Below are 21,889 nucleotides of genomic sequence, written 5' to 3'. Positions count from 1 at the left end.
CCTAGAACGTGGTCCCTACTTCTTAGGTTGCCAGGCCAGTCCACAAAAACTTACGTAATCCATTAGATGCCAGAAGCAGTGCCTAGGGCACTGAAGAACTGTACCCAACCGCCATGGGAAACATGTAAGGGAAGACACATTCCCTCTTCCGTCTGTACCTAGGATGCCAGAGGCCCAGCTGGGACTAAGAAGGGGGACTCCCCAACTCAGCCTTGTCTTTTTTCCCAGGAGGAAAGATGCCCGTGATGCTCTGCATTCCCCCTGTGCTATTCCTCTACCTGGGCTACATACCTGAAAGGCCTGCTGGCTGATGGGCACTAACTTGGCTGCTACCACTTACGTGCTGGGCATGGCGAAGTGCTAGAGAGATGCACAGTACCCGGGGGGACCTTAAGGCCCTTGGAAATTATTTCCTCCCCTTTTTGGTCACTGAAGCCAGGAAGGGCAGATCTAATGATAACCCCAGGGCGAATTTCCCAAACATAATCAAACCCAGGGTCTCAGTTTTCCCATTTGCAAAAGGAAGACCCAGGAACCAAAAAGTGCACATCACAGAGTCACTGTGGGGGCAAGCAGATACACAGGGTGCTTGATGGCACAATAAAACTCACTGACACACATGAAAATAGGTTTTTTTTTTGGTGTGTGTGTGTGTGTGTGTGTGTGTTAATTTAATCATACAAATATTCATTTATACAGTAAGGAAAAACCTCCCCATCTTCATCTCCTCCCAGGCACCATGAGGCCCCACCACAAACACCCACCCAGCTTGCTCGCTACACACCACTGTCCAGGTGGAGGGGGCAGCCACAGCTGCTCCAGCATTCACTCAAGGAAATGAAGGAAAGGCAAGGCAGGGTGGGGTGGGGGAATCAGCTTGCATTTCTGAGCCCTAGCAACCCCACCATCCTCTCCTGCTGGGGCTCCGACTGAATTTGGGGATCCCATCTTGGCCACCCCCAAGCCACACGAGCTGTCTTGGTGAGGTTCTATGATGAGCTTAAGGTTACAGCCAATCCTTACTGGGGGAGAGAAGGCTGTTTCTTGTAGAAAAATACCCCGAATTCAACTGCCTCCATGACAAAAAGGAAAAAAAAAAGGCATGCACGCGTACACACATCCACACACACCTCACTCCATGCACACGCTAGGTTCTTCCCAGGCCTGAGCCCCTCTGCCTCCCTCGCTGGGCTCAGGCCCCTAAGGGTGCCGTCTGCCTCCTCTCATGGGTGCTGGATACTGGTGGTCCTGCCTAGAGGCAGCCTGCCTTCTGGGGCTGAAAGGGTCACTTCTACCACCACACTAGGCAGGGGAGGAGAGGGGCTCTAGGCACTGCTCAGAACTCAAACCAGTGAGAGGAGACAGAATGAATGGGACTGGTGCCCCCCTGGTCCTGGGGGAGCCGTGGAATCCCAACTCCTACCGCGCGGCTTGTGCTTGCTCTGGCTCTCTGCAAGGAGCTTGCCTCTCCAGTGATGCACACAGAAATGGTTTGCTCTTGGGAGGTGAGTCAATGTGCTTGGGACAGTCACCTTGCCTACAAGCCGAGGGGAAGAGCAGGATGCCTCTGGCAGGACCAGACCCACTAACGGTGACCTATGAAAGCACCCCCTCCTGGGAAATGGGGAAGGGACACCAGGTGTGCGGCAGATGAGGGGGCCAGGAAACCAGGCCATGTAAAGCCTCCCACGATCCTGCCAGCGGCAGCTGGAGATGTGCTATTTGGAGGGCTGGGCGTGTGTGGGCTCCAGGGTGGCAGGGTCCCAGGAGGTTGGCACCAACAGTAGTGGCAAGCTGGGCCCAACAGGGCCCTCAGACAAAAAGTCATGGTGAGCCCCTGGCTTGGGCCAGTGACGGCCTGGGCACCCACCAGGGACGCCCCTCTGCTCTGCTCAGGACTGGGGCACTTGAAAGCACTGCAAACGGCCGCTCCTGTGTGAGCCTTAGGCTAGCCCCAGACCCAGCTGCCAGACCTTCTCAGCAGGTTGGCTCCATCCTCCCCCAGAGCTTCTCCAGTAGACCAAAGGGTTTCCTGCCTTTTATTTTTGGGGAGGTGGGGAGGTGAAGGAGGAATTTCATACAAGCTTTTCTCCCACAATCAAGCTTTAGAAAACAATAGTCTCAAAAGAGGACAAGGAGGAACAAAGAGCACACATTTCTGGAGCTTGGACACCCAGAAAGAGACAGACGGGCAGGCAGACCCTCACCCACACCCAGGCTCTATGACCCCCTGCAGCCGCTCATCACCTGGTCTCCCAGCTTATCTCACACCCCCGAGGTGGGTGGGGATGCGGTTAATAGGCAGGTAACCCTGCAACCGCACCCTAGATCCACATCCGCGGCTATCAAACCAGCCAAGACTCAAGGGAAGGAGGGGGAGGTGAGAAGGAAAGAGAAGAGGGACTTTGCATATTCTTGTATCTTTGGCAGACAGCTGTTCTAGCCTGGTTCAAGCTTCCCATGGAGAGGTCCACAGCTCAACCTGCTTGGAATCCATAGGATTCCAGTGGGGCCACCTGCCCAAGTGGGCAGCCAGCCAAGTAGCCTCTGCTCTGGCTGGGCTGCCCCTCGCCCACCACCTCCCACTAGCCAAGCATCCTGCTCAGGGTGGGGGTGCTCTCGTTTCATCGAACTGTGGTCTCCAAAATCACAGTCAGTAACTGTGGCCCCTCCCCATGGCCAACTCCCTGCTTGGGGCTATATTTCCATATCTTAACAGCTCAGCCTCCACTAACAGGCTGTGAAAATACCACAAAGGACAATGGGAGGGAAACACAAGGAAGGGAGTTGTGTCACAACAGAGAAGCCTGGACACCTTTCCACCTGCCTGCTGCACACTTTGCTGGTGAGCTGCATCAACACCCGTGTGTGTGTGCACGTGGCACACACATGTACGCAGCACAGAGGCACTGTTCCCAGAGTGAATGGGGAGCCGCTGTGTATGAAGAATCCAAAAGAGTAGTAAGCGTGATGGCATCTCTCTCTGCCAAGAGAAACATGGAAGAAAAGCAATTTGAGTTGTTATAAGTGTGTGCAGAAGGACACCTCTCGGCCTTAGAAACTCCCATGTTGCCCGAGATCTGTCTTCAAGGCTTCCTCTGCTGGCCACACAGGGAAGTTTGGTCTTCAGAGAGGTTCTGATGGTAACAAGCCACAGGGGTTGACGGATACAAATGTCAAAGGTGTAAGTCAACAGAAGATTAAAGAGAAAAGAAGAGGAAAAGAATGATAACTCATTGGCCGATGCCATTAAAAACAAACGGGGTCAGAGACTGCTGGAGTCGGGTGGCGCAGGAGATGTCCTCCTGTGGCACGGACCCGCAGAGTCCCCAAACATGCCACTCCAGCTTGTAACCTGAATCGCTTCCAGAGCAAGCAGCTATTCTAGAAAGGGTACGTTATCCCTTACCTAAAGAAAAAAAAAAGTGAGGAAAGGGGGAAAAAATTAACATGTGCTCAAAACTACAACCTGTCTGTAGGCAAAATAATTTTTGTTTAAAAAGATGGCTTTTTTTCCCCCATTTGAAACTTTTTTTTCCTTCCCGAGTGACCTAATGACTTGTTAGACTGACGCCTAATAAACAAAACCCAAGGCGGCTGCATGGGTTTCTTCTTAGTAGCCTCAACACCATTCCGCGATTCAGCATTCACACATGCATACTGAGTTTACTCAAAACTAGTTCTGCTTCTTCCTCTTCTTCCAGGATGGGGGAGGGGGGGTCAGAGCCAGGGGTCCATGCGGTGTGGTCTGCAATCCAGAGGAACCCCCTGCCCTCCCCCCCACCCCAAAGTCAGGCCTTCTGTCTTTTGTTAATTTTTCTTCTTGCCGATGCCCGTTTAAGACTGGCCGAAGGGGTAAGGCCCGTGGAGCCCCTGGAAGAGAGTGAACACAGTCAGTGATGGTAAACAAAGCAGGTACAACGTGACAATCAAACCAAGTCAAAGAATCTATGGTCCCCAGTGAGCCAGAAGGAAGCCCCATGGCACAGACAAAGCCTGAGGGTTGTCCTTGCCCTGCAAAACCTCAAGAGGCCAACTCTCAGCACTGCCAGTCGCTAAGTGTTCCCACTGCATCACATCATCCGGAGAGAGGGAAGGCAGTGGGGGGCGGTAGACCTCATCTTTCAACTGCTGCCTCAATCAGCACCAACCTTCCTCCACCCGGGTCACAAAGCCTGCCTTCCTGCTGGACCACAAGGTCTCAACCTCTCTGCTAAAGATCCCTGTCCACCATTTTCTGCACCTTAACCTCAGATGTAGGCTACTTCTGGCTAATGACCCTTCTACCAACAACAAGACTGCAGCAGCAACAGCAACTGTCTACTGAGCGCCTAGGTAACAGGCATGGTACCAGGAGCTTTGTATACATTGTCTTTAAACCTCAGCCCATAGCCAGGATTCCCACACTCAGTTAACTCATGCCCATCTGACTGCAGAGACTAAAAGATCTGCTCCAGGTGACATGGGTAGGAAAAGGCAGAGCCAAGGTTCAAACCCAAGTCTGATTTTTTTCCTCCCACATTGCCTCTCCCCTGCCATGTGATAAGGTTTATTCTCAATTCCCAAAGGTATTTTTGGTGCTGCTTGCCTGGGTGGAAAAGGCTTCATAGTCTCACTTTTCCCTTATGTTCAGAATGAGACACCAAGATGTGCCAACACCAAAATCAGTGGCATGAACTTGCTGGAGAATGACCTATGCCTCCCTCCACCTTCCCACCCTCCCCCCGGAGTGTGCTCCTTGGAAAGACCCAGCCAATGCCAAGACCTAGGAGGGCAAAAGTTAACTGGTGACCAGCCTCCCTGGGGTCCTATACCCTAGAGTGGCCTAAAAGCAGCGAGGCTCTTGGACCAAAAGGACCAAACGGGTACCAAGAGCAGGTGCCTCAGCCATAACCATAACAAATGACCCGGAGGCATTTCCTGATGCTTGACAACTACATTAAGAATCCTGAATCCAGGCACAATTAGGAGTGAAAAGGCACAAGAATGAGTGAGATGAAATTTTCCATTAGCTTGATGGGATATGGGCAGTCAGAATTTGACTGTCTTAAGAAAAAAAAAAAAGACATTTCTTTGTGGAGGGAAAAATAGTGCTTGTTGCAGGGTCGCCAGTGATTAGAATCCTTTTAAGTATGACTTTGTTTTGTTTGCTTCCATCTCTCCAGCATCTAGCATGATGCCTGGCCCAACAGGTACCCAATAAATGTTTGCTGAATTAAAAACTAAAAGAGGAAAAGTGTTTCCCAGACTACTACCTGGAGTGTCAGACATCTCTGAGTCACAGGAATATTGGCCCTTCCAAAACCAAGTTTTAAAATAGCCGCTTAGGCCTGGGGGACACAAGTGTCTGGGGGTCATGCCATCCATCTGGTCACAGCCTCCTAGGTTCCCGGGTCCCAGGAGAGGCAGGGCTCCCTGGAGGTGGTCAGGCTAGAGATGCAAGACCCTCCCTGTTTCCACTGCAGCGGGACGTAGATGGAGAACTGGGAGGGGATCTGGGTTCTACTCCCAGCTTTGCACCAGCTCACCAAGTGACCTTGAGTAAGGTCCCTTCCCCTGAGAAGAGCTCAGGTTCCTCTCTAAATCTTCTCAGGATTTAAAGTTCTAGGAGTCAATACACAGTGCCTGGCTCAGAAGGCTGAAAAACAGGACTCCAAGAAAGAATGCCCTTTGGTCATGCCTAGGCCAGAGATCAAAGCTGCCAAGAAAAGGTAACAGGAGATTAAAGTTTCTATAGTGTTTTCAGGGGAAGGCATTGAAATCGCTTTTGCTTTTCTTCCTCCCCCACATAAAGCCTCAAAACACCAGAAGTATGTCTCTAGCTGCTTGGTGGTTATCACTGAACACAAAATCCTGACTGGCTGAATCGGAGGAGGGGCAGGCCAACGTGGACGCAGCATCAACTACACGCCAGGTGCTGTTGGGGCACTTTAACATATTCTCTGTAATTCTCACAAAGATCCACTGAGACAAGCCAAGATCTCCAAACTCAGAGAGGGAACCCACACAAGGGCACAGAACTGCTAAGAACAGTGGTGTTTAAAATGGCCACGTGTCTGCCAGCCCTCAAGCGAACTACGCCTCCAGCACACAAGATGAGGCTGGGACCATCTCAGCGGCCATGTACCACCTGATTAACAAGGGTGGGCTAGGGGAGCGAAGGGCTCTCAGTCTCCATCCTGCAGGGCCTGGTCGGAGCTCACACACACCAGAAGCAGAAAGTATGGAAACTTAAAACAAGCTGTGCTCAGTACTTCCCAGCATTTGTTCATCTGGAACAATCCAAGGAAACAATAAAGGCCTAGAATTCCCACAAGAGTTGGAACCAATACAATGCTCAAAAGGTCCCTGTGCAGGAAAAAAAAATGCACAGACTAAAGAAAACCCGAAAAACAAACAGCATTTGTTTTCTATGAAATATTTTCCCCTAAATTTAACTGTTTTCCAGACCAAAGCTCCACACACTTCACATGGGCCTTTATAATGCAAGTTAATAGCCTTTTGACTTATCTAGAATGCTTGGTGAAGGGAGTTTGTGACTTTGCCAAGGAGCTATTGCACATTTCCATTTTACAGATAAATAAAATGGGTCCAATGCAACTGGCAGAGAGAGGAACAAAGGCATGATGAGCATTTTCAGATTTCCACGTGAGTGCCCTGGCCCTCGGACATTCAGTGAGGTACTTAACTAGCTTAGATTATGGATTTGTTGACCCTCTTAGTGGCTGAGGTTCTGTGCCTTTTGGGGGAAAAATGCTACCTAAGTCCCTTTCACCCAGAGAATGGCATGTTGGAAGTTGTTGATGTTTTACTGGTGCAGAAAGGTGGCTTGAGAATAAACCCTCTTCCCACCCACTCCACCCCACCAAATTAACTACCATCACTTCGAGGAAGGGAGAGGGAGCCAATTCTATTTCAAAACCACTTTATCATCTAGACTCCCCACATGCAGGATTATAGGTGTCACAAATGGATCACAGAACACAGGCAATGCAATACCTGTGGTGGAGGAAAAGCCTGGCAGAGATTCCAAGAACAGCTTGTCTAGGGTGTCCTATGGCAGGAGGCCAAGCAGGACGTGCCTTTCCTAACAGTAGGATGGAGGTATATTGGAAATGGGAGGCCCATCCACACTTCAGATTCCACTGGAGTTCCAAGACCCAGTGTAACAGGTTCTGGTGGCTAATGTCTCTAACCCCAGCCTAAAAGCAGGGTTTGGCAATAGAGATAGTGTCCATTCTCTTCTGGGGCCTAGGAACTCTTCAACCTCCATCCACAGGAAAAGCAAATGCCAAGTATTTTAACTAATCTGGCATCACTTGACACTTCTCCTATAACAGTTGTGCCTCTTCTAATAAGGAAAGCATCAGATGGTAGTTACCACAGAGCCCTGAATTAAACTGGCTCAAGTGAAAATTGAGGCGATCGGCATGATTGCAAAGCTCAGGAGTCTGATGCAGAAGGCTACGTGCTGCTCTCTGTGAGGAATCACTTCTCTCCACCTAGGGACTGGCAGCAAGGCTGGATTTATCCATGCTAACAGAGGGTATGAATAATCAAACCCTGAAAAGAAGTCCTATATCTGATTCTAGGTCTAAAGGCCAGTTCCCCAGGGCCTACCTGAGTTGCACAGTTTTCAAGGCTTTCAAAGGCTACATCTGGGACACCTGGGTGGCTTAGTCAGTTAAGCGTCTGCCTTCAGCTTGGATCATGATCCCAGGTTGATCCTGGGACTGAGTCCCACATCAGGCTCCTTGCTCAGCAGGGAGACTGCTTCTCCCTCTGCCTAAGCTTATGCTCTCTTTCTCTCTCTCTGACAAATAAACAAAATCTTAAAAAAAAAAAAAAAGACTACATCTGCTAGGGAACAAGAAAGTGTTCCTGGCAAAGGAGAGATAGCCTTTAGGTCCACGGGGATTCAGGTGTCGCCTCTATGCTCAGCCTTCCTTAAGTTTTTCACTCAACAGCTGTAGTAGTGATGAGCCCTGGGACCTAAGTTCTACTTGGCTACAGGGCAGGTAAGCCCTCCTACAGCACAGAAGTGCCATATCCAACAGCTAAGACAGAGGTGCCTCTCTGTTCCTTGGTGTCTGGGAAAAAGACCCCGGCCTCGAGCCGGCCGAAACATCACAGTAGTTGGGCCGGGTCCTGAAATGCGCTTCCACGATGGGAAAATGACTGAGAGCCATAATTTGGCTAATATTCTCAAATATTTTAAAATATTTTTAAAGACAACATTTATAAACATAAATATAAGCTCAGTCCCATTCACCACAATCTCTTTAAAAAAGACAATTTAAGATCCAGTACTTGTGATTCTGTTCTCAAGCAAACTCAAAAATAATCTCTCTCTGATTTTTTGCAATAGTTTATAGTTGCCCCTGGGGACCAGCCAGTGATTTGGTTATCACTGATCTCATGTGAGTGTGCACCTGCAAAAGTTCTCCTAAAATTATACAGAAATCAAAGTAATTTTTCCAAAAGAGTACTAAAAATTGTCACTCAGAGAAAACACTAACCGCAGGCTAAAGTACTAAAAAGACTGGACTGGACACTAGTTCGGTTTCAGCTAGAATATTTTTTAAAAGTTTCTTCATCAATTTCAACAGCACGAAGTGCAGGGCTATCAGGAGAGCAAACTGCCCTTGGAGAAGGTGGAACCTGCTTCTGCCAATTCTTTATGCCTTGCATACAGTAAGCCTCAAGTATTAGTAACACGAATGAGTGAATGACGGTGAGCTACTCTGCCCTGGTGAGCCATCTGTTTTTTCACATTTAACATTCCAGGGGGAAAAAAGAAGGCTGAAAAGCCTATTGAAACAAGACTGTCTTACAAAGGCTTTTTGAGGTATGCTTTTTCTATCTGAAATCTAGTTGTTTTAGATAAAGCACCACAACATGGAGATTTTCACATACCTGTCTTTATTTTGCTTTTATTTGTGATTTAAATAAATAAAAAGGTTCACACACGTTAACACAAAGGAGCGTGCGTGGCAGGGCTCTCCAGGTGCACACTGATGGCAGCATCAGGTAACACCGCCGGGCCCTCCTCCTCCTCACTTCCTGGGCCAGTCCTGGTCAGCGCTGCGTCTGTCTAGTGCTCCTTTCGCAGCACTAAGTTCACTGAATGCGGAGAGAAGAATACAGGCTTTAGTACTAAGTTCTGTCCTGATCCTGTACTGCAAACACGGGCTGGTGGGGCATTGCTCACACGGCTGGCTCGACTGCCCAAGCCCTCAACAGTCCTGTTAGTCTCTCATTAATTAGAAATAAAATCAAGTCTCTACTGGAGTCCCAGGGGGCAGGGCAAGGAGGACGGTCTCAAGAAGATGCAAACCGGGACCCTTCCCTCCGTGGCTGCCACCGGCTCAAGGCTTCCTACTGAAAGAGCAACGGCCACGTTAGTGGGACAGGAACTGCGGCAGATGCTTTCACACTGGTGTTCAAGCCACTGTCATGGGACAGTCCTCCAAATTTCAAAGATACATTTGATGCACTGGCTGAGGATGAGTATGAGAACCAGCCAAAGGAAAGAAAAGAAGTCTTATTTTTATGCATGAGGGCCGATCATGGGGCAGGCTCCGTTCACAGTCTTCTTTCTGCCTGTGCCAAAACTGCTCAAAAGCTTGACTCAGTCATAAAGTGTGATGAATTTATTTTTTAAAAAGCCCTGCAAAACCATTTTTTTATACGTACCTCTGTAACATAGTTTTTCTCTTGCTCCTAACTAACTTCTACAGTCCTGCTGGGGACCTTGTCATTTATCCATCCATCCTCCCTCTACCCATCCCTCCAATCCTTTATCATGCCGCCCTCATCCCCTCCCTTCATCATCCATCTTTCCATCCTCCCTCCAGTCTTCCTCCCAGCCATCCAGAGCTCCCCATGGCCAAAGGCAACTCGCAGACCATTCACCTACCCCGTGGCAAATCAAGAAAATCACCATAAAGAATAAAACTCAAACATCACTGTGAATGAAAACATATTATTTAAAGCTCTACAACAAAGAGATGAAGGATACTGCCTGGGCTGGACTTTCCCTTTCAGTAAAGACTTCAGAAAAAGTTACTTGCAATTTGAAATTCTAGCTCCCAAATCCCATGTAATAGGAAGTGTGCTAGAATCCAGGTGGGAGGCTGGCACACAGAGCTCTCTCATGGTCATTGCCCCGGGGTAGAGGAACTTCCTAAAAAGGAAGAAAGACCTGATAAGAGTCTCCCTGGGGAGGTTACCCAAAAGGAGAGCAGCTTATCCAAGCTCCTAGCCCTGTCACCACTGGCGCTGGCTGTACTGGGGGGGTTCTGCTGAAGCACTGGGTGAGGCTGCTGGTCCCACTTCCTCTTAGAATTTCCATCCAAACTCCTGTCACCTTCCATCAATTACCCCTTCTTTACAAGCTATTGTGTTCTCTCTCCTCTCTTACAATTAATTCACAGAATTCCCCACCCCCCAAACGTCTGGCTGATGGAGGTAGGAGAAGAAATGGACTCTCCTTGGTCTTATGCAGCCATATTTGCTTTCATCTCGCCACTACCCTGCTCAAGAGTATGGTCACTCTGCTTCCTTGAACATTAAACATTGGCTCTCCTTTGCTTGGCTTTCAAAGGTCTTCCTTCAAAATTTGCTCCACCCTCTTGAAGTACACGGCACTCCGTAGCTAGGCTGGCCAGTGTCCCGTGAACCCACCCTGCCTGTGGATGCCTCTGGGCTTTTCCTACGTGGAGTTCCTCTTCCCTCCAATTTAGTTTGAGCTTATCATCTACCAAGGTACCACTGCCTTTTCCGTCCTCCAAATTCATATGAACACTTACTTAAAAGTCAACTGGAACTCAATATACTCCTTCTTTACTGGCTGTTAGTCTTTCCTATGAGCTGGTCACATGTATGTAATCAGACAGTAAATTCTTTGAAGATAAGGATTAGCATGGGTTGAGCACCTAGGAAGGCCTCTCTCACTAACTCAGTAATCTCAAAGCTATCTCTGTATAAAGCAAACAGTTTAAATTGGCCCCTTTGGGCCATGAAATCACAGCAAAAAGCCCAAGACCCTCAAGCTTTGCAAGTGGATGTGTCCACAGCTTTCGAAAAAGTCTCCCTTGCAGCTGAGCTCTAAGGAAGCCCATGTTTTCTCCTTGAGGTCCAACAGCTCGTAACCTCACATTTTGCACCTGTTCTGCTAGGACACGGTTACAGCGGACTTCGCTGAGAACAAGTTATTTGAAACCTGAGCATCTCTACAAATTCTCACACTTCTGAATTTATGTGTTTGAACCTGTAATTTCACTAGTCCAACTTTCACAACTTCCATCAGATATTAAAAGGCGAAGTTCAGAGCCTAGAAAAGAAAACGCACCCTTACAACTAAAATAAAATATTCTGGCAATCCTGGGAACACCGGCTGTGTTTCAGCTACAGGACTGCCCACCATCAGGCCAGTCTAAAACAATGCTCAGAGCCCCAAAGCAAATAAAATGGAGCTGAACAGCTTTGAAGCTGTTGAGGTACAAAAGGGAGAGTTCCTGGAGATACTTTTTATTCTCAGTCAGACAGTAATGTTACAAACAACAAAAGACATTTTCTAAGGCTCATAGTGTTTGCTTAATTTATTTTTAAAACGTACACACGACCCATGCCAATGCAAACACCAGCAAGGCTGGGAGGACTTTCCTGGCTCCTCTGGGTTTTCAAAAGAGAGTCATGGTAATATCATTAAGCCAGAGTTTCCTGACAATCCCCTTCTGGTACAGAACGTACTAATCGGCCAGCGAACGGGGCAGGTTCCTCCGTTCTGCACTGCTTCCTCCCTGGTCACAAATTCTTCTGGAGCTCTTAAAGATGAATGAGGAAGTCTCTACAACCTGACACTAGGTGTATAAACTACCTTTAGGGAACAACCAACAGACTTTGCTTCTGCCAGCAAACCTCATCAGAGTGTGGTCTAGAAGAAGACTGGACTCACACTGGGTCCCTGAGTTCCAGCCCATGCTCCACCCCCAATTTGCTATGTGAATGTGAGCAAGTCACTTACGACTTCCGTATCATTTTGTCAAATGAAGACTGTAACTACAGTAGTCATGAGACTGTTATGAATTGAGAATAAGTACAGCAAATGTGCTTTGAATAACATGAAGTGGTTTGTTTACATGTTAGACAGACAGTATGAAGCCCAGTCCAGTCTTTGGACCTCTTCTCTGCCTACACCAATGGTTTGTCATCTCCCTGCCCAGGGGACGGTGGACAATGTCTGGAGATATTTTTGGTTGTTACACTTGGGGTTGTATGGTACTATGCCATGTACTGGGTAAAGGCCAGGAATGCTGCTAAACATCTTATGATGCATTTAGACACCCCCAACTCCTTGCCTCAAGACATACCTGGCCTAAATAGTCTTAGGACTTTGGCTGAGAAACCCTGCTCTACACTCAGTGGACTGCAGCCAGTCTCAGCATTAGATATAATCCATATGTCAATTCCCAAATTTGTATCTCCACCCAGACTTCTCTCCTAAACTCTATATGCAACTTGGATAGACAACAGCCCACTCGACATCTCCATTTGGATATTTAAAGAAATCCCCAGTGTGCCCCAAGTGGAACTCTGGACCTCTCCCCACCCCCCGCTTTTTTTTTTAAGACTTTGAGAGAGAGAGAGAGAGAGAGAGAGAGAGAGAGAGCACAGAGAGAGGGAGAAGCAGACTCCCCGCTGAGCAGAGAGCCTGACAGGGGGCTTGATCCCAGGACCATGAGATCATGACCCAAGCCAAAGGCAGATGTTTAACTGACTGAGCCACCCAGGTGCCCCCCTCTCCCCACTTCTACCATAACCTTTTCCCTCTCCACTGATGGCAATTCCGTCCTTTAAGTGCTCGGGCCAAAAACCTTGGTGTCATCTTTACTCCGTTCTCTCTTACATCTCACTTCCAAAGGCAGGGGGTTTATTTATCATCTCTCTGCTCAAAACCCTTCAATGGCTTCCTCTGCCCCTCAGAGCAAAAGCCCAAAGCTTTAGAAGGGCCCACAAGGCCCTCCATGATCTGGTTTCCATCCTCTGACTTCATCTTTCTCTATTCTCCTCTTCCTTCACTCTGTTTCTTAAATAAACCAGGTAAACCTCAACCTCACGGTTTGTATTGGCTGACCCTTTGCCTAAAATCTGCTTTCTCTAGATAGCTTTTGCAGAAATAAAATCTGACTTTAAAGGGGATAAGGTAGCCCCTAAGTATGTTCTAGTTCTAAAATATTAAGCATGTTTAAAGGGAGATTTTAAGTTCGTGCCAGAAAAGTAAAACTTCAGAGACCATGTCTTTTGGCCATAATAAAGGAATACAGACAGGCTTTGTGACTTCAAGAGACATAGGTGTTGCTGTCACAAGAGTGACTTAATGGAAATTTCAATGTCAACAAAAATCTAAACCCAAGTAACTATGGAGGTTCTAGGGAATCTTTTCCCTTGGGAGGCTAGAGAGAAAGACTGGTTTCTATAGTTGCCATAATAGCTTGTGAGGGGAGGGGGCTTAGTAGTAGAGAAGTCACATATTTCCTCAATAATTGGCTTGATCTTCATGTGAAATATAACACTACATTATGGAAAGCATTCTCTCTCTAGCCCAGAGCTGTTAGCTCAGCTGGTAAGAATATGAACTTGAACACTATTTATGACTGGGAAACAATGTAGTACACTGTCGAGAAAGCAGGCTAGGAGTCAAAAACAATTGCTTTTGTTCGTACCCTGGTTTTACCATTCCTAGCGGCATGACCTTGAGCAAATCACAGAACCTGTGTACTTCACGCTGCAGTAACTGTAAAGGAGGGAAAAGAGCAGCCCCCGCACTGAGTGCTGTTGTGTGCACTAAACGAAGTAATACCTATCGAACACTGAGCCTGCTGCCTCTGAGGAGCAAATGCCGGGGGCGGGGAGGAAGGGAGGTGACTGGTGTTTGTGTAATAAACTCTGTAGAACTACTTGGCTCCTGACATTGATAATTTTAATAAAAATTAAATTTAAAAAGTTCCTGGCACAGTGCATGGACATAGTAAGTGCTCAATAAATGGTAGTTTGATAGCTCTGATTACTGCATTCGGATTGGCCTCTGCCTGGGTGTCCTGTGCTTTTGCTACCTGTCCCTTGTCAGAAGAAAACAAAGTTGGATAAAATATCAAGTGACGCAAGTTTTTCTTCTAGCTTCTCCTTGGACCATCTTTAAACCTTTCACGAAAGGGTCAGCATCTGAGAGCAAAAACTCAAGTCTCATGGTAGTGGGAAGGTCACACTGCCCTCTAGCCCCTCACATAACCACTGAGCCCAGCTACAGAAGACCAACCACCCGCCTTCTGGTCAAGTTCAGGGCCCTCTGAACTGGGCAAATGTTAAACCCAATTCCATTATGTCACCCCAAACTCTCCCCTTATTATGATGTTAAACTGACTGGCTACTTTAAAGTAGGTAATAAGATCCACCAGCCATTATATCCTCAGGCGCACAGAGCAAAAGATTTGCCTTGTGCAAACCTCCCCCAGTAACCTCAACCATGATTTTTCTTTTTTTTTTAAAGATTTTATTTATTTTTCAACAGAGAGAGAGCGAGAGAGCGAGAGAGGGAACACAAGCAGGGGGAGTGGGAGAGGGAGAAGCAGGCTTCCTGCTGAGTAGGAAGCCCGATGTGGGACTAGATCCCAGGACGCTGGGATCATGACTCTCACCTAAATAAGAGGGAAAGTAACTCCTCTATGCCTTAGTCAGCAGGTTAGGAGAGAGCTGACTTCCGATGCAATAAAAGCAGACTGACTCCTGCTCTAGCTGCAGATCCAAAACATACTCAAGGGTGGCTGTCAGAAAGAGACAGGAAGAGAAGCAGGTGGGAATGTGGGCAGGCAGGGCAGATGGCACTCGGCAGTGGCTGACGCTGGAGGAGCCACGATGAACCTCCCCACAAAGATAATAACAAGTTGCTCCTTCTGAACCAGCATTTGGCGGAAGTAATAACAGTGGCTCAGACTGTAATTCAGTTTAAAGGAGGAGTACATGACATATACCAGCTCCAAACATTTTCTTAAAGTAAGAACAAACACAAAATAGGAGCCATAGGCTAAGTAACAAAATAAATGAGTCTGGGATTCTTTTCAGCTCCCCCAGGGTAAATTATTACTCCTTTTTTTGGAGAAAGGAAATGAAGCGTTTGGCCTTCCTCAAGTACAGCCCCTTGGTTTTTGACAGCCATAGTCTTATTACCATCTGTCCTAAATCAGACCGTTTGGTGTCTTTTTCCTCTGTAAGGCCTTCTCAGAAAACATTTAGAGATTAAAAAAAATACTGCCAAATAAGAAAAAAAAGCCATCTAATTTTAACAGGACTTAATTTTCTCCTTCCACACCTTTATAAATTGTTTTTTTACTATTCTCACACTGTCCAAACGGAAGCTATCCTGGCCTCCAGGGATGAGTCAGAGAGCTAGAATTCATGGGGAGACTAGCCTTGAGTCAACAGAGTGAGCACCTATCCTACTGTGACTCTTTGTCCTCAGAGGCTCTTGAGCTAATCACATAAAAAGAGCTCAGTAAAACAGCACCTAACCTTCATCAATACTCGATCTGACTGTTCACATGGGACAGGTCAGCCACAATTGAGCCGACAATGAGGTCAGCCAATTTCTAACAAAGGCGAGGAGTCAGATTTATGAATATTTGGAGCAGGTCAGCATATACTTATTTTTCTGACTCCCTCTGACAGCTCTCACACAGGGAGGGGCCAGGCCTTCTGGGTTGTGGGATGGAGCTAGAGCTGGCATTCCCACCCAGGGCTTCCCCCCAGACACGGAGCATGGAGTCCGGAGAGCTTACGGTTATTCAAGTACAGCGGGGGAAGGACTCCCGGGGTGTCCGGTTCCTGGCACTGACATATGTGCCATTATGTTGACATACCATGCAGCCCTCATAGAGCAGGTGCATGAAGCAATCTTTTCATTTCATCCTACCAATCTTAACAAGTTAAATTATAACTATGGAGGCAGCAGGAAACCATATGTGCCTATTACAACCATGTGGGCTTCCAAGAGCATCATGTTCTTTCCCAGCCTTAATGGCAGACAGGGAATTTCTTTAGAGTAAGTGAAATCTCTTGTCTACGCTGATCCCTGACATCAGGGCATCAGGTTCTCCTCCCCATAAAGATGGCATCTGGGGTGAACTGAAAACACATGCTCCAACTCTAGAGCCCAGGAACTCACTTATAAATAAAAGGGTGCTAATTATGAGAAACACAGAGTTTCTGCACCCAAGTTCTTATTTTTACTAACCAGGAAAAGAAGTCACTACTTTAAAGACTCAATGAACAAGGTAAGTCTTCAAAAAGAAGATGCCATGAGCAATCTTCAGTTTACATTAGACCCACTTATCTTATTTCAACCCTGCTGTTTTTCTCTCCTTGATGATACTGATCATCAACTCAGTAAATGCTTTCACTCAACACAGCCTCGAGCCCAACAGGAGGATCTAGGGAGAGCCCAGGTTCACCTATTAATAAGACACATTTTAGTAATGTGGCACCTTGGACTAGAATCCCAGCTCTGCCTCTCAATTGCTATGTAATATTGAGGAAGTTCCTAAGTCCCCTGGAGCTTTTGTTTTCCTTTCAAAAAAATGAGATGATCCATGTGAAGTACATGGAAACATACCTGGCACATAGGAAGAGTTAAAATCTAACTTTGGTATACCTGATCTCATCACTGTATCAATTATACCCTTCAAGTATACCCTTGAGCAGACTCAAGCATGCCTGTCTTTAAAAATAAACAGATCTATATTCTCAAGCCAAACACAAATGTCTAGAATTATGAATAAGCTCTGCTTTAAGATATCCATTTAAGTACCATCCCAATTCTTGTCAAAGCCATCTGTGATGATTCCATCCACTGCTCCTCCAAGGAAAGCCCTGCAAATGACTGAACCCACATCTCATTGTCTATCACCCATATCTCCTGACCACACATCTCTTACGCATTCTGCATTCAGCACTTAAACTGTTCACTGTCCTTCCTGTCTTTCCAAATCTATCCTTTGAAAAGCCCTTTCCATCAACTCAACCTCTTCTTCCTCTCTGCCCTAACTCTAATTCACAGCCATACACACAAACTGCACATTTTGACGTGTTCCGGTCTCTCCAGACGTTTTGACTGAATTGTTCTCTGATTGCTGCGTCTCCTATAAGCTGCTAGCTGATAGGGGCAACTTCTTTTATTCTTCAAGTCTCCCACTGATCAATGTACACTGACCTAAACAGTGCACAGATGTGTTAATAAATACTTAATGATGTTTGTCTACACCCTAACCCTATTCCTAAGGAGCCTTAAAAGAGGTGGAGCTGACTCAACTTTAACCAGAAATGCTTTCAGAGAAATTGCCAGATGCTCACATAAGTGCATTCTGAATACGAGTCTGCTTAAATTAAAAAACAAGAAGGGGTGCCTGGGTGGTGCAGTCGGTTAAGCAAGCATCTCACTCTTGATTTCGGCTCAGGTCATGATCTCAGGGTCATGAGATGGAGTGCTGCACTGGGCTCCTTGCTCATGGAGGAGTCTGCTTGTTCCTCTCCTTCCTCTTCTGCTCCTCCCCCCACCTCTAAAAATAAATAAATAAAATATTAAAAAAAAAAAAAGCAAAGAAAGAAACAAGGGAGGCTCCAGTTTCTCTTTGGGACCTAAGTGCCACATTCTTTTTTTTTTTTTTTTTTAAGATTTATTTATTTATTTTGAGAGCGTGAGAATGAGAGAGAGAGAGAGTACATGAGAGGGGGGAGGGTTAGAGGGAGAAGCAGGCTCCTCACTGAACAGGGAGCCCGATGCGGGACTCGATCCCGGGACTCCAGGATCATGACCTGAGCTGAAGGCAGTCGCTTAACCAACTGAGCCACCCAGGCGCCCTAAGTGCCACATTCTCAGTGCATTATAGCCAATAGTCTCCTTGAATATCATCTATCTCCAGTAAGAACCTTTTCTCTGTGTTTTTGTTTTTAAGATTTTATTTATTTGACACAGACACAGCGAGAGAGGGAACACAAGCAGGGGCAGTGGGAGAGGGAGAAGCAGGCTCCCCTCTGAGCAGGGAGCCCGACGTGGGGCTCAATCCCAGGACCCTGGGATCATGACCTGAGCCGAAGGCAGATGCTTAACAACTGAGCCACCCAGGTGCCCCTTCTCTGTGGTTCTTGCAAATACTACTTCTAAATGATTCTACAGAGTTCATTAAAAAAAACAAAAAAACAAAAAACAACTAGGTAACATACCATGAATTCATCAACCTCAAGAAACCCCAAAGCCTCTAGCCTCACCATAGCACAGTCCTTAAAAAAAAAAAAAAAAAAAAGACAACATGGTAGGACCTCAACTAAGGCTGGTACGTAATCCTTTCTGACTCTCTGCCAACCCCACCCCAGCTCTCACTCTCAAGGCCAGGGCAATCATCACAGAATTGGCGAGAAGGCATCAGTCCCTAAAGGAGCTGCAAACAACTAAGAGGTTCACAACTTAGGAAGATGAGTGTAGTGCCCTGGCCAAGAACACCAGCCATCTCCTAAGACCACACCACAGTGACTACTGAGCCAGGTAGCTCACAGCTGGGAGAGGGGGCTTCCATTATACAAAGCACTGGAGCAACTGGTTTTGCCTCCTCCAACTCGCATTTCCCATTAAACTCAACTGCAAATTCCAGTTCTAACAGGACATGCTTACCCTAGGGCTTGGCTCACTTACCACCTGAAACAGTCATACTCTGGATGGTTAAATTTAAGGAGGAGAAATCTGGAGAAACAGGAGCTTAGAGGAAAAGTCTTTTATTGTAGTATGAAATCTTAACTCAAATACAGGCAATTTACTGTCTTGCCGATACTTCTCTTATATCCTGTACAACATGACTCCACAGAATCCTTTATAACAACCATCCAAACAACCAAAAAAAAAAAATCAATCCTTTGTTACACCACTAGTGAATGAAGTCTCTCTTACTAGACTGTGTGGAGAAACAGGATTCACATCATCAGGTTTCTTAATTTGCCTCTTGATCTGGACCATATATAAAGCACTAGTCAGAAAAATACCATTCTTACAACAGACAAGCAATTTGTCCCTCAAATAAACATCAGTTTTATTTTTCAAAATTTGAGGGTAAATGCCAACATGACGCAACAGCAGACTTAACAGTTTTAGGATTGTACAGGGGGGATGCTGGGCCTAATACACAGCATTATTAATCAGAGGAGAATGCACAGGAATGCTCACAGGCCTATGCCACACAAAACACCTAGAAGAGTGAGCTCTCAGCATCAGGGCTTTACTCAACCAACCCAAACCAACAACCAAGAACCATCATCACCTTAGCAGAGTGTGGAAGACACTGTTTAATCAGCTAGCAAGGAGAGAAGCAGGTCAAGAAATCAAACACCCAGAAGAATGTCTCAGAACAATCAGAATATTTAAAATCATGGTGAACTCAACAAACAATTCTCTCACGTACTGCCCCACACATAAAAAGTCAAAATATCACTTGGGCCACTCTGGGTTGTGGGCGAGGAGGCAGATGGGCCATAAGAGACTGAAAATACATCTACAAGAATACATGCAAACAAGCTAAGTAAAGCAAAAGCCAAACAACAATATTTAGGATAAATAATAGAGTTTGTCTTTTTTCTTTGGAAAAAGAAAAGCCCCACCCAAAGCCAAAACAAAAACAACAAAGTAGGAAGAGATTCCAAAAGCATGTTGTTGTTCTAGGTTTAGTATACATTTACACTGGAAGGAGAGCTGCTGATATTTTGACTTTCTTTTTTTTTTAAATGCTAAAGGTAAAAAACGTTGTTCTTTCAACACCCAAACCAGAGCAGAGAGACAGTAGTAAATTATAAATGTGGATAAAGTAATATCCACAGGATATGAAGATTGGGGGGGGAGGGGAGAAGGGGTAGGTTTTTGTATTGTTGCTGTTGGCAGGAGAGCTAAGCAGTCTTAAAGAACATTCTAGGCTTCTAGGTTTGCCATGAAAGGGTATCACAAGTCCCAAGGCCCACCACCTACCCCTTCTCCTCTTCTCCGAGGGCACCTACCTTACTGTAAGTCACTACTGATAAGTTGTTTGCGTGACTGCTGGGGGACAGATTTACAGAGTTCTGTGAGAGTCTATTCTCATCTTGCTCGGTTTGGTCAGGAGCAGGAGCCCATGTGTTTTTGCTGATCGAGTCGAACCCGGAACCCCCAGGGTCTTTTAAGTTGTTTTCATCTGATTGTCGGTTCTTTTGGGGAGAGGCAAACGGGTTGAAGTTTCCTTCTACCTTGCGATGTGGCTGTGTGTTGAACTCCGTTTCAAAAGATGACAGCTGCTGCGTTACTCCTAAAAGTCCACCCACCTCCACACTGAGAATCACCCAGATGACATCTGAAACAAAAAGGCAACTCTTGTCAATGACAGGCATACCCTCAAGGTCCAAAGCAGCCACCACCAGAACCCCCAAATGTCACCCAAAACACAGGAAGAAATGTCCTTTTATATGCTAATTTTAGCAAGCTGACAAAGTAGCCCAGTACATTTGCACTGTATGCATTTCTTCATTGTTGGTAATGTCACATTCAAACTCCAGTGCACATTCAGTACAGGTCTCTGGTAAGACTCATGAAAGTATTTGTTAAAAGGTTACTAGTTGATTCTGATGCACAGCCATATCTGGAAATCACTGCTCCAGAGAACAATGATCTATAGATAGAAACCTAAAAACTATTTTCCAGAATTAAAAGCTTTTTGTGGTTTATGCTTTAGCTTGAATGTATGTAACTTAGAAAACTCAGGGCAGGCATAATTCTTGAGCCAAAAAGTACTTATAATTCCTAGAATTGCAACTTATCAAGGATCCCCTCCCCCCATCTCTTTGAGCAATTTAGAGTAACAACATATTGTCCAAACTAGGATAACTGAGAGTAAAGGGGGAAACAATTAATAACGACACCAGGACACATCTGTAAACCAGCACTAACCCTGACTATTAAGGCAAGTATCACCTGGGTTTTCTTTTCTAATGATCTATGTGATCAAAGGATACCAAAAATTTAGTATGTCCCACGCTTTCTAAAATAATCCAATTTAACACCAACTTTGCCTTTGTCATATAGGGAAACCCCACCATCTACACTGAAACCATAAGAGATTTGTTTTAAAAAGATACACCACAGGACTTTTGGTCATAATTCAGTTATTTCCTCAACTGCCGATGCTAAGGGTTCAAACAGAAGAATAAAGGGACAGCTTCCTTTGATGTTCTGCACTTCAATTTAGAGAACAGTGACATCAACTTTCCTGCTGGAAATCTTTTAAAAAGCAGCACTACAGAAAGGCCAAGAAGCTTTTAAGTGTAACCCAGCTGAAACAAATGTGAAAAGTTGTCCAAGTCTCCTAAATAACTGCTGAATGGTTGATAAGCAAAGGCTAATAAATTTCATCAGTTAGCTACACAGAAATACAGATAATATTAAGAATAGGAAAAAAAAAAACCACCAACACTAAAAATAATAGTGAAAGAAACTGAGGAAAACCCTCTTGGGCTGTGCTTATTCTCAATTTCGAATCTGGGTTCGATATCTGATGAAGGCCATAAATATTCAATTTGTGTTCAGTGGTTTGGGAACTCCATTAACAACTTGGTTGCATGTGAACAGCTAGGAGCCAGAACCCTAATAAAGTGGAGATGCAGTGACATCTGCTGTTCACTTCTGGAATTAGCAACTCTGCAGCCACTAGCTGAGCAAGCATGACTCCCAGGAATGGTATCCATTCCAGACACAACTTTTCATGATGGCAAATGTGAATCCTCATGTGAACTAGTGCCACAGAAGCTCAACCTGTTAACACTGTAAGCC

General features: G+C 46.0%; 1 protein-coding gene across 2 annotated transcripts in view; it reads right to left on the bottom strand.

Moving 5' to 3' along the window:
- Positions 1–626: 626 nt before the first annotated feature.
- ILRUN (inflammation and lipid regulator with UBA-like and NBR1-like domains) overlaps positions 627–21,889 on the bottom strand; it is a 91,522-nt gene continuing 70,259 nt past the window's right edge. Inside the window, exons 4-6 of one of the 2 annotated variants that reach the window (XR_003521346.2) lie at positions 20,089–20,417; positions 8,917–9,123; positions 627–3,873 (exon numbers count right to left, since the gene is read on the bottom strand). Coding sequence is in view for 1 of the 2 variants with exons in the window: in XM_027601556.2 (XP_027457357.1) it covers positions 3,838–3,873; positions 20,089–20,417 (365 nt within the window). In the remaining variant the exon portion in view is untranslated. The remainder of the gene's footprint in view (positions 3,874–8,916; positions 9,124–20,088; positions 20,418–21,889) is intronic. The other variant, XM_027601556.2, reaches the window with a different exon arrangement.

This window comes from Zalophus californianus, chromosome 7, assembly GCF_009762305.2.
Source record: "Zalophus californianus isolate mZalCal1 chromosome 7, mZalCal1.pri.v2, whole genome shotgun sequence".
In the NCBI taxonomy this organism is placed as follows: domain Eukaryota; kingdom Metazoa; phylum Chordata; class Mammalia; order Carnivora; family Otariidae; genus Zalophus; species Zalophus californianus.
Note: the sequence above shows the minus strand (reverse complement) of the source record. Positions and strands in the feature narration are given on the sequence as shown.